The 11,972-nt window shown below is 63.9% G+C and overlaps 1 protein-coding gene across 1 annotated transcript; it reads left to right on the top strand.

The window, feature by feature from the left end:
- The first annotated feature begins 96 nt into the window (after nucleotides 1–96).
- On the top strand, nucleotides 97–8,199 carry LOC105260444 (collagen alpha-1(I) chain). Its single transcript, XM_045060204.1, has 3 exons — nucleotides 97–1,812; nucleotides 3,744–5,395; nucleotides 6,320–8,199. Exons 1-3 carry the CDS (start codon nucleotides 1,313–1,315, stop codon nucleotides 8,197–8,199), a joined length of 4,032 nt encoding a protein of 1,343 aa, XP_044916139.1. The 5' UTR covers nucleotides 97–1,312.
- Nucleotides 8,200–11,972: the final 3,773 nt, after the last annotated feature.

Raw genomic sequence — 11,972 nt, 5'->3', positions numbered from 1 at the left:
TGAGCAGAGGAGAGGTATTGTGTTCATGGAGGCTGTTGCCCATGCAGTCACACTTCTGCGTCTGTTGCCGGGGTCTTTCTCCTGAATCTTGCACACGTCCGGCTGGAGGTGAGGCCACCTTGGCAAGGCAGGGCTTGCCTGAAAAAGGACCGTGTGGTCCTGGCTAATCCCCTGCATATCAGCCTGTACGTCTTGGATCTCTGGGAGTGAAAACCGTTCTTAGGTGGCAGTGGAAGCAGGAAGCTGGTCGCAGCCCTGCCGGGGGGGTGGGGTGGGGTGGGGGCTGGTAGGTAAAAGCCAGCCGTAATGAGTACAGGGGGCTGGAGCTTAGCAAGAGGCCAAGTGGCGCCTGGATGACACGGTCAGCGTGAGAATGTGCAAACGTGGTATGGCCAGAAGCCCTGGGCTGGAGCCCGCACCTGCTGTCATGAAGGCGCCTCCCAGCACGGAGGGGCCATCCGCACCCCCTGGGTTGGAGATCTTGGAGGGAGGCGTCCGGTGACCCCGGTGCCTGCAGGCCAATGGCAGAGAAATAGGGCGCGGTCCACATCCAGCTTTCTGTCACTCTGACCCCCTTCCAGAGCCGCCTTGGGTTCAGATGGGAAGTTGGCACAAACCTGATGCCAGCCCAATTCTCCGTCTTTCTGTTGGACTGTGGGGTCACAGTACCCGGAGGCAGGGAACGTGGAGGGGCAGAGGAGGCCACATGGCAGGTCCTCAGGGGGCCGTGCTCACATGTCAGAATGTCCCCAGAGCTATTTTAGCCATCGAATGACTCAACCCGCAGTCACAAAGGTGACCGGAAAGGCCAAGCAGGGGGTGGCTGGCACAGCCAGAAGGGCCTCATCTCCACACCCCCACCAGGCCCCTCCTGGGCCCAGAGGCCCCTGCATGGGGTGCGGGTGGCAGGCACTGCGGAGGCCACTGTTCCCTGAGGGGCCACTCAAGGTCCACTGATGGAAGCGTACGGTGACAGTGACAGGCGGTGTCTTGGCCACAGCATGGAGTTCTTCAGCACTGACCGAGGCCCTGCCGGCGTCGGGCTCGGAGCCAGACGTGGACCCTTCGCAGACGCTCACTGGGCACCGCGTGGACAGGCCGGGGTCGCTCGGCCTGGGGTCCTGCTGGGAGTGCGGAGCGGGCTCCGGTGGGGCCGGGCTCCCCGTGTCCTCAGAGGGTGGACAGGGTCCCTGAAGGAGGGGCACAAGCGTGGACGGCACCAGATGTGGGTGCAGAGGCAGGGCCACACCTCGCCCGCAGCAGGAGCCCGTCCCTGCCTGCCCCCCATTCTGGAAACAGCCGAGTCCCCACAATGCCGACGCAAGATCCACGCACGCAGTGTGCTGGCGGCGCAGAGGAACATGGGGGTGGATGGCCGTGGGCTGTGTGTGTGGGGAGGGGTGTCAGCCCTGTGTCACGTGCCCGGGAGATCCAGTGTTGGCCGGACCCTGAGGCCCCTGCACTGTGGGGCCCCCCGAGCGTCCTCCGCATGGGTACCTGCAGGGCGGCAGCGAGAACCAGGCAGAGCGAGCTAAGCCGGGGCAGTGGCGGGGACAGTGGCTGGGGCTTCAGGCTGATCGGCCGTGAAGAGACCCAGGGCCGCCCGAGGTCGGTGCGCCTCTGCCAAACTAAAAGGTGCCGCCAACCGAGCTACCCGCCAGGCTGCAATGCCCACGGCGTGGATCAGAGCGGCCTGGCGGGTCTGGGACTCGGGGGACTGCCTTGGCAAGGCGGGGAGAGGAGGCTCGCGGGCTCTGGAGGAAGCCTGGACCACCAAGCCCCAAGCTGGCCTCTGACAACCTACCTCCACAGGTAAAGCGAGGTGTCTGGTGACCTTGCAGAGGGTAGAGGGAGAGGGGCCCCCGGGCGGTGGGGCAAGCCACGGCTGGGTCCTGGCACACGCGGCTGGAGACTGCCGGCCTTCTCCGAGGGAACAGGAGGGGCCAAACGCCGCCCCAGCAACACTGGAGTCGGCCTGCTGTTCTGCGGCCCCTAATCCTGGGGTCCGGGGTGTGGGTGTCCTGGGTGCCCCACCCGTGGAGAGGGCACCGCCTTCTTGGGGGTCGCAGCTCCCAGTATGCCCCAGAGCCCCTCGCTCCTGCCGCCGGACCCGCGCAGCCGCAGCCTGGCTTCCCCTGGTGCTTTGAGCACCTGTCCCCTGTGGCCAGCCGGCTGGCCTCTGGCCTGGGCCTGGGTTCGGGTTTCAGTTTTGTTTCAGGAGCCTGGCTCACCAGGGCAGCTGTCCAAGCCCACAGCTGTCTGAGTCTAGGAAGGAGCCCCCACTGTCTCAGGCGTTGGCAAGGGGAGGCCTGGGCCAGCGGCAGCCGGAGAGGCAGGTTCCCAGGCCCCTGGCAGCCACCGGAGTCAGACACGGCGGTGGAGCTGCCGGACTCTGCTCTCACGAGTCCTCTGGCGTCCCACAACAGCAAAGTGGCCACTCGGCACCAACTGACTGCAGCCAGGTGACCTAGGGGTTTGGGGAGCCTGCGGGGGCAGGTGCCCGAGGTTTTGTTCCTGGAGAGGACCCGCTGCCAGGCACCGGCGCCCCAAGCGCGGCCTGGGGTCAGGCTGCCACCTGATGGACCGCCCGCGACCCCAGCACACAGGCTCACCAGGCTCCTGACCGCTGTTTACAAGCACGTGTGCGTGTGGCCTCTGCCTTCAGAGCGCTCCTTTCTGGGAAATACATAAAGGCTGAAAAGAAAAGTCTTTGTATGTTACCTTCCCATCCAGTTTCAGTCGGACAACATGGTTGGGCCCAAGTCCACACACAGCTCTGCAGCCGCGTTTCTAGCCACTCAGTGAGCACCGCCCTGTGTGGGCGGAGCTCTCGCTGCACAGGGCCATGCCCGAATTTGGGCAGCCCGGGGGGTGCATGCTTAGAACGTTTCTGAGTCTTTGGTGTCATAAACAGCAGTGTGTCATGGTCCCTGCTCTGCATCCTTGTGGGCTCCTGGGAATGGCTGGGCTGTATTCTGGGTGTGTCTTCACAGAGGAGCCACTTGGAGAGGTTGGAATGGCTGTGCCCACGGGGCTGGGGGTGGGGGGGGACCTCCAGTGCCAGGCTGCTCAGGAGAGAGAAGCCCCATCGAGGACCAGACACCCCAGACTTGTCAGTGGCTAGGTTGAGGTGTGGGGACTGTGGCCGAGGTGCTGAGAAGCATCTCCTGGGGACAGGGCTGCAAGGGACAGGGGCTCAGGGCCCTCAGCCTCAAGGTTTCTCTGGGGGCTCAGGAATGCAGGCCTCAGCGGGCGCCCCAGCCTACCTCCCACTCTGCAGCAAAGACCACTTCCTCTGGCTCCAGGGGACCCTCATCCCGCCTGGGGCCTGCAGTCTTCCAGATTGCTCTCAGGGACTCAGCACTGGGAGGGAGTCGGATATACCAGTGGTGTTAGTTTCATTCCCCATAATTAAAGTTAGATATGCAAGAACCCCACAGAAAATATAAATTCTCTATGCTTCATTTTTAAAAAACTCAAATACTTTGCACATGCACATTAGTTTTCCAAAGTGCTGCCACAGAGCTATTTAACACCAGCGTCCCAAAGCCTTTGATGGGATAGTGGGTTAGGAGTGGGCAGGGGACACTGGCCCGAGAGGCAATGGGCATCCCTCATGTCTCCTAGTCTCCTCTGTCTGTCCTTCCTCCTGGACTTCTTGGGGTATTTGAAATGTTCGATGGAGTCACCGTGGGAAAAACGATGATTAAAATCTATGACAATTGATTTCTTTTTTCCTACAGCTCCAAGCGAGGCAAGATTTGTGGTGGTAAGAAGCCCATTGATGCCCAAGCCCTGAGAAAGAAGGTCAGCAGTGTGACGTGTGACCCTGCAGCCCGTGCCATCCTCAGCAGTCTGCTGCTCTACATCACTGACCTCCAGGACAGGCCCCCAGGGCCTCCTCCTACCCGGGGGTCAGAGCGCAGGGAGAGCAGGGTCAGCCGCGCTCAGGATACTCAGGATGCCCACCGGCGGCCCACATGCTTTCAGTTGCTGCAGGCCAAGTTCATGGGCACTGGCCGAGAGCCCCGCCTCAAGAAGACCCGGGAGGTGGGGAGGCTGATCTTCAAGGACAAGCAGGGCCCCAGCAGGATCTTGGTCACCGCCACCATCAACAAACTTCTGGACAAGGCCCGGGAGGGAACCGGCCGCACGGCGCAGGATGGGGAGCCGCTGTGCAACGAGAAGTCCCGGCGTGGCCTCCCCACCGGGGGAAAGGGCACCGTGAAGAACATTCTGAAGATATTCTTGGCGGCAGAGGAGAAAAACGTGTGTGAGAAGCCGGAAGCTGCCAGAGGGCCCCTGCCAAAGCCGGCCAGCAAGAGGGGCTCTGTCCTGTCCAGGCTGCGGGCGAAGTTTGAGCAAAGCGGCTGTCTCTGCTCCGAGGCCAGCGTGCTGCCGCTCCGCACGGAGGGGAGGAAGAAGGGCCTGCGCAGGAGGAAGACGCACCGACCAGAGGCCCGTGTGCTCTGCACAGCCACCATGGCCAGCACCTGCATCCGGACGCCACTAGCCCGCTTCCTGGCCTGCACCGCTGAGCCCGTGCTGGCCTTCAACATTGCCACGGTCGTCTGCAGCCCCAGGAGCTGGCTGTCCCACTGCGCCAAAATCGGCCACTCCGACCGGGGGCACGTGTCCAGCGCAGGGGACGCGGCATCCAGGGAGAATAAAACAGTGGGATGGGGGCAGCCTGGTGGGCACCCCGAACAGCCCCCAGCACCCAGTGCCACGGCTCCTGGGGACAGTCTGGAAGCCGGGTTCCTGGGTATGGGGCCCAAGCCTGTTTCCAAACCAGACCCCGCTTCTGCCTCCCACAGGGGTGAGGCCCTTCCTGGCTGTGAGCCCAGGGTGGCCCCACTCAAACCAGCCAGCCCTTGGCATGCTGGGGCAGCAAGAGAGGACAGGATGGGGGACCCCCCCGCAGGGGACTCTGCACAGTACACCTGGGGGCCGGGGGGAGCCAGGGCGAGCCTGTGGCCTGGGCCCCCGAGGGCGCAAGCAGGGGTGGCCCCCGAGGTGGCCCTGACAGTTTGCAGTTCTGAGGATGAAACAGAAGTAGCGACCCCAGGCTCGGAGCGAGATCCCCTGTTCGCCGTGCAGCAGACTTTCCCGGAACAGAAGGTAGCGGGACGTGTCCCGCCACTTGCGGTGCCCGCGGTTCAGGCCCTGCGGCGCGCACAGCCGGCCGCCGAGCCTCCGCAGATAACGGTCAGGCGGCCGCTCGTGCACGAAATGCCGCCTCCCGCCGCGCTGCCAAAGGCACCAGGTGGTGGAGACAAGGGTTCTAGTCTTCGGAGCGGTGGGGATGTGGGTACGGGCAGGGGTGCGGGTGGGGGAGGAGGCATGAATGGGGGTGGGGGCATGGGCGGCGGAGGGAGCGGGGACGGGGGCCGAGGTGAGGGTGTGGGCTTGAGTGGGGGCGGGGGCGGGGCTGGGGGCCGGGTTGGGGTTGGGCCTAAGGCTTGGGATGGGAGAGTAAATGGGGGCAGGAGCGTGAGTGGGGGCGGAGGCGAGGGCGGAGTTGGGGGCTGGGGTGGAGGCGTGAGCCCGGACGGGGATATGGGCGGGGTCAGGATCGCCGGTTGGAGGGGGGTAGGGGGTATGGGCATGGGAGGGACTGGGGGCGGGGTTGGGGGCGGGGTCGTGAGTGGGTCTGGGGGCGGGGACGTGGGCGGGATTGGGGGCGGGCATGTGGGCGAGGGCGGGGGTGTGGGCGGGGTCGGGATCGCGGGTTGGAGGGGGGTAGGGGGTATGGGCATGGGAGGGACTGGGGGTGGGGTTGGGGGCGGGGTCGTGAGTGGGTCTGGGGGCGGGGACGTGGGCGGGATTGGGGGCGGGAGTGTGGGCGTGGTTGGGGGCGGGCATGTGGGCGGGGGTGTGGGCGGGGTCGTGAGTGGGGCTGGGGACGTGGGCGGGATTGGGGGCGGGAGTGTGGGCGCGGTTGGGGGCGGGCATGTGAGCGGGGGCGGAGGTGTGGGCGGGGTTGGGGGCGGGGTCGTGAGTGGGGTTAGGGGAGGGGATGTGGTTGGGGGCGGGCGTGTGGGCGCGGTCGTGAGTGGGGCTGGGGGCGGGATTGGGGTCGGGGGTGGGTGTGTGGGCGGGGTTGGGGGCGGGGTCGCGAGTGGGGCGAGGGGCGGGGTTGAGGCCGGGGGCGGGTGTGTGGGCGGGGCTGTGGGTGGGGCTGGGGGCGGGCGTGTGGGCGTGGTTGGGAGCGGGCGTGTGGCCGAGGGCGGGGATGTAGGCGGGGGCATGCGTGGGGGCGGGGCCGGGTGCTGGGGTGGGCTTGCAAGTGCTCCAGAGCCTTATCCCGCGCCGGTAGGCAGCGAGGCCACCAGAGCAGCCAGCGCGGGCCGCAAAGGGTCGGCGGGGCCACGGCAGGGCTCCCTGGAAACCCTGAGTGTCTCGCCTGAAATGGGCGCCGCCAGCGTGGGTCGGGACCTGTCAGCGGCTGGTCGGCAGCAAAGTCCCACGCGGGGAAAGGAAAACACGCGCAGCGCTGCGGACCGAAACGCGCTCTGTCTCCGGCATCCTGAGGGACCGGCGGGGCAGGACGCGCCTGAGCCCGCCTGTCAGAAGCATCCGTCGCCAGCAGCAGGTGACGGGCACGCCCGTGGCGAGGACGCCCCATCGCATCATCCCACGGCCTCGGAGAATCAGTGGGGAGGGGACGGCCACTGGGCCCCCTGCCGCGGCGGGACTAAGTCCGAAAGCGCGGCCTCCGCGCACGGGAACGGCCTGCGCGAGCAAGAGCCCGGAGGGCCGCCACGGAGGGGCTCAGCCCGGTCCGGCCTGCGGGCCGCAGGGCGCTCCAGCACCGGCCTGGGTGGGGACAGACCCACCTCCCTCAGTGAACGCCCCAAACCGAGTACCGAGGTCCCAGGGGCCGCGGAGAGTCACACCGCGGCAGCGCCCGGTAGCGCCCCGAGCCCGGTAAACGTCGTGGCTGGAGAGCGGAAGCCTGTGCGGGAGGCAGAGGGCCGACCCCCGTCACCTCACTGCAGCCCCGCAGCAGAGGCTCGTGCCCCGGCCGCCAGCCACCCGCTCGGTTCCGTGCCAGTCGTGTCCTGGAGGCACCACGGGCTCGGAGCAACCGGGAGCGGTGCCTGTGGAGGCTTGGGGGGGACCCCTGAGGCTCGGGCCGCGGCCCTGCCGGAGGCGGGGGTCCCCTTGTGCACGCGCGCTGAGGCGGAGAGCGAAGCTAGCACAGGGGCAGGGGGCAGAGGTGCCACAGCCAGACACGGGAGCCCATGCGAGGGCGACCTGTCCACAGTTCCAGGCTGGTCTCACCCCACGACCCAGGGCAGTGCTGGCGTGGGGCCTCCCCAGAACCAACCGAGCAAGGAAGACAAGTGCATCCTGCCTGAAAAGCAGGTGCCTCCCAGTGTGGAGGCTTCTCCCGCGGCAGCAGAAGGGCAGCGGGCAGGCCAGGTGCCCCCGAAGTGCCCAGACCTCCAGGCGCACCTGCCGCCTGCATCCCTCCTAAGGTCTGGCGTCCCAAAGGGAGTGGAGGACAGCAGGGGCACACATCAACCTCTGGCAGGCCTGGGGGCACTGGAGGAGAGGGCCGCAGGGCCCATGAGGCTCGGTGGTCCCCTGGAGAAGGGGGTAGCTCTCCGGGGTCAGGAGCCTGGGCCATGTGCTGCTGAAGAGGGTCAGAAATGGCCCTGGGGGGTCCAGGTGGGCAGTGGTCCGGACACGGGGGCCACCAAGATGGAGACTGGTCAACACCCCAAGAAGGGCCTAGAACGTGTGCAGGGGCAGCAGGCTTGGCGTGCAGAGAGCCCCCGTTTGGGATACAGTGCCCAGGCTGGCAGGATGGTGTCCCGCAGCTCGGTGGGCCCCCCCAAAAGCTCCTCAGAAGCAGTGGCCACTACAGATCCAAGCAGGATGTCCCAGGGACCGGGCCCCAGGGGTGGCCAGGGAGGGCCTGGAACACCACACCGGGTGGGAGAAAGGCCGTGGCCCTCCGGCCCCAAGCCAGCGCAGGGCTCCGTGGTGCCCGCTCCCCGTGCTCCAGCCCAGGAGGGGCCCTCACACACCCCTGTGGCAGGGAGAGGTGCGGTGGAGCATGAGCACCACAGAAGGCTGGCAAGCTTCGCAAAGTATAGAGCCCAGAGCTTCAGCGACCAGAGGTCCTTCGATCTGTCCTTCAGACCCACAACCATCAGGGCCAGCGACACGTTTGAGCTTCCGAAGTGAGGCCCGGCCCCCAAACCTCTGACACGTCTGGCACGTCGGTTTCCACACCTTAACCCAGGCTCTAGACTGTTTTCCTGCCTCCAAATACATGGCCTCGGACACGTGCGTGCAGGGCTCTGTGTGGCGGTCCCTCTCAGTCTCCGGTGACCAGTCTGGGGAGTCTGCACTCTGGAACCATGTGGCTGAGGGAGGCCCTCAGGACATCCAGACGCTTGTCCCTGAGAGTCCCTTTCTTTACTGTGCTTAAGGCATCCAGGCACACGTTTCTGTCTCTGTGTTGAGCTGTGTTGTTTTAGTTCTTTAAAGGTTTGGTGCTCAGCCTTGTGTGTGTCTCTCCTGTCCTGTCTTGGTGGCTCTGGCCGGCCCGGACTTTGAGGGTGCCTTTCCCGTTGCGGAGTCCTCGGCAGACACCAACCAACAGGGCGGGTGTCAGGCTGCGGCCCCTGACTGGCCCAGCACCCCCTGCACTGCCCCCTCAGCTTGGCTCGATGTGCCCTCGGGGCCAGAGCAGGACAGACCACCGACACTGTCCCACAGGAAGGGACGGAGCACAGGGATGGGAGTTTGCGTTCAGCACTGTTTTCAAACGCGCAGTCCTGCAGGGGCGTTCTTGCAGCACCAAGTGGTGGGGACAGTGAGAGGCCACAGGGCCGCGTCCCCCCCTATCCCCAGCTGCCTGTCCTGCTGTGTCCTGAGAACACAGGAGTCTTGCCACTCTGCCTGGGGCGTTGTGTGTTGTTCCTTGCTTTCCGGTCACTGAGACCATCCGTTTGCGGCTAGAATATTTGAGTCTGTGTACAAGTGGGAGGAAGGAAATAAAAACCACTGATAATCACGTTACCTCAAGATAGCTTGTTATTGTTGTGGGCTGCTTTTCCCTCAGTGTCTCTAAGGCACAGCCACGATTGGGGTCACACCTCATGTACAGTCTAGAACTCTCAACGTCACAGCGCACGTGTTCTGGGCCATGAAGCAGCTCGTGAGAGCCGACAGCGGGGGAAGGCTGTGCCCGCTGGCCCACGCACCCCACGCTCGTGACCCCCCTCATGGGGGGCTCCCGCTCCTCAGACACGTCTTGCTGCTTGCTGCCTGTCAGGACAGTCGTCTACACCATCTCTACCCGTCCTGTAGAAGTTTCCTTGATGCGTGCCGTGATCTGATCCTCTGCCTGCAATGTCCGTGCAGGGAAAGTGCTCAGAGAGAACTGGGTTGTCCAGGCTCATCCTGTGCAAGGCGGGGCGCCTCCTCCCAGGGCCACCTGAGATGACAGGTGTGCGGAGCTTCTGGAAGGGCTAAGCAGGAGGCATACGGTGTGTTTTGTCCTGGGGTGGGCTCACTTCCTGCCCCCCACTCGGGCCATCAGGTTCCAGGCCGCAGAGTGGCACCTTCCACAGCTGGGGTGTCCAGAGCCCACAAGCCCTGAGCAGGTGCCAGAATGTGCCAGGCTTGGATGGTGGTGTGGGGCCCCCAGTTGAGCAGGAACCACACTGGGGGCGCACCGGGAGGGCCCCGCAGCGGGACCTGGGGTGTGTGACAGTTGTGAATGTGCACACGGGGCTGCCCGGCCCGTGTCTGGGCTCCTGGGTGTGGACCCCAACCATGGGTGAGGGGGCCCTTGGGCGATGCCCCATCTGCCATGTGTGGCTCAAACTTGGGGTCCTCTGCCGCAGAACGGTGTGTCCCCTGCTGGGGGCCCAGTGCCCCCGACCCAGGTGTCTCGGGAAGGCTGAGCCTCATCTGCGGCTAGCTTCCTGGAGCCACAACCCCAGGGGGCGCCTGGGCAGCAGAGGCATCTGGCGGGGGCTGGACGGGTACCACCTGGCTTACCGGCCCCTTCCTTCTTCATACTTTGTTCAGAAGTGGGGCTGAGACCACGTTTGGCAAAGAATGTGACGACAGACAGAGGAGAGAAAAATACTATGTTCACCGAGTGTTCCCTTTTTAAAACGAGGAGTAGGATTGTGCTATTTTTAAATAGACCAGAAAGTCCACTGGAGAACGCAGAGTGGTGTCAGCCCAAGTGGTGGGAGAATCGACCAGAATCTCCTCCAGATGGCAGCTTCAAGGAGGTCGTACACCCAGGTCCTCCCAACATCTGGCAAGTGGTGGGGGGTGAGTCTGTGACCTGCGGGGCAGGGGGGTTGGCCCTCTCCCCATTCACCAAATGCGGCCGCAGGTCCCCTGCCTATGGGAAGCTTGCAGTTGAGGGTGATTTTCCGAGGGTACTTTTCGGTGGTCAGCATGTGCTCATGTTATGTGAAGACTGTGGAGTCTAAGGACCCCACGGACGCAGGTGCTTCCATGGTGGACACGGCCGCTGCCTCCACACAAGGCAGGCCCGCAGGCACCCCGTGTGGAAACACCCCTTGCAGAAGGTTGGCAGCCAGCAGACATTGGGCTTTGTAAATGAGACCCACGGTGGCGGGGGGGGGGGTGGGAGGAACCGTCTCTGTGTGAGCCTGTTAGCCCACAGGGTGGGGTCTGCATGTCTGCACAGTTAGAGGCTAGAAGCCTAGACCTGCTTCAGATTTTACAGCTCCTTCTGTGTTTACACATCCATCTGGGAGCCCAGTCGGTGGGGCTCCCACAGGAAGTATCTGTTGGTGAAAAATCTCGGGAGTGCTCTCGTGTCTCAGATCTCCACCCACGAATGCCAACGGTCAGGGTTGTACAAACTCAGCATCACTTCCTTAGTCTTTTATGAAAGCACCTTTGCCACTTGAGTTATGATCTTTTAATTATGTGATTGTGTGATAACCCACAGCCGTTTAATTCAATGTTCTCTTTTTTCTCTTTTGTATACAAACCTCTAAAATAGGTTTGTTGGGAAAAAAAACACTAACTGTATTTTGTTGTGTTTGTAACTTTATTCACTTGGAAATAATTTCAAAAACAGAAATAAAATATGTCGCCTATCACAAATCTCCTGGCAGGATGGGGTCATGTCTGTGTCACCAAGGATGCTTTCCTTATGGTCTCTTAGACAAGGGCGGGTCTGGCTGGACCTTCCAGCGTCTGTCAGCCAGGGCCTTCCCTGAGAAACTGTGGCTTCAGGAGCTCTCGGGGTGACAGGGGTGGCCTGGCACTTCGGTGCTGACCAGCGGGCCCCTCAATCCTCATCCTCGCTGCCGGACATGTCCTTCATGGGTTCCCTGCCTGCCTGGATGGAACCTCATCCTTCGGCCTGCACTCTCGTCTGCGAGAATGGCGTGGGCCCCATTCATCCCTGGGCCTCCTGGGTAAGGAGGGGCTCACGGTGTGAGGTGCACAGACACTCACGCCACGGGTCCCCTGCATGAAGGACCACAGTCTCATCAGCGCCACCTTCCCTCGGCCCAGGACGGGGGAGGGGGGGAGGGGCACTCTTCCGTCGCCCCAAATTCTGTCAGCCCTCTCGGCTTGCGACCCAGTCCTCACACTCGCTGTGGGAGGGGAACCCACTCCCAGGTGTAGACGCGCTCCTGGGAAACCCGCCCAGCGGGCTGTGCACAGACACCGGCTTCTGTAAATATGCTTCCTTTTCTGGGGTTCTAGCAAAGGGCACGTCCTGCTGGCATGCTCCGGGGGGCCTTTCCTGTCCCACTTTCTCCCACCCCACGGCTGCCCACGGGGCCTCTGAGCACGTTTGATCCCCATTTCCTTCCCCAGGCAGAGAGGCTCCCTCTCCGCACCCCAGGCAGCCCAGCCAGAAACCTGTCGGACAGGCTCAGAGGGAAGGATAACCAGCTAGACTCTGTCCTCAGCACCTCCCACCACAGAAAGACTGAATGGGC

The sequence above is a fragment of the Felis catus genome, chromosome A1 (genome assembly GCF_018350175.1).
Source record: "Felis catus isolate Fca126 chromosome A1, F.catus_Fca126_mat1.0, whole genome shotgun sequence".
Taxonomy (NCBI): domain Eukaryota; kingdom Metazoa; phylum Chordata; class Mammalia; order Carnivora; family Felidae; genus Felis; species Felis catus.
This window is presented reverse-complemented; position numbering and strand designations above follow the sequence as displayed.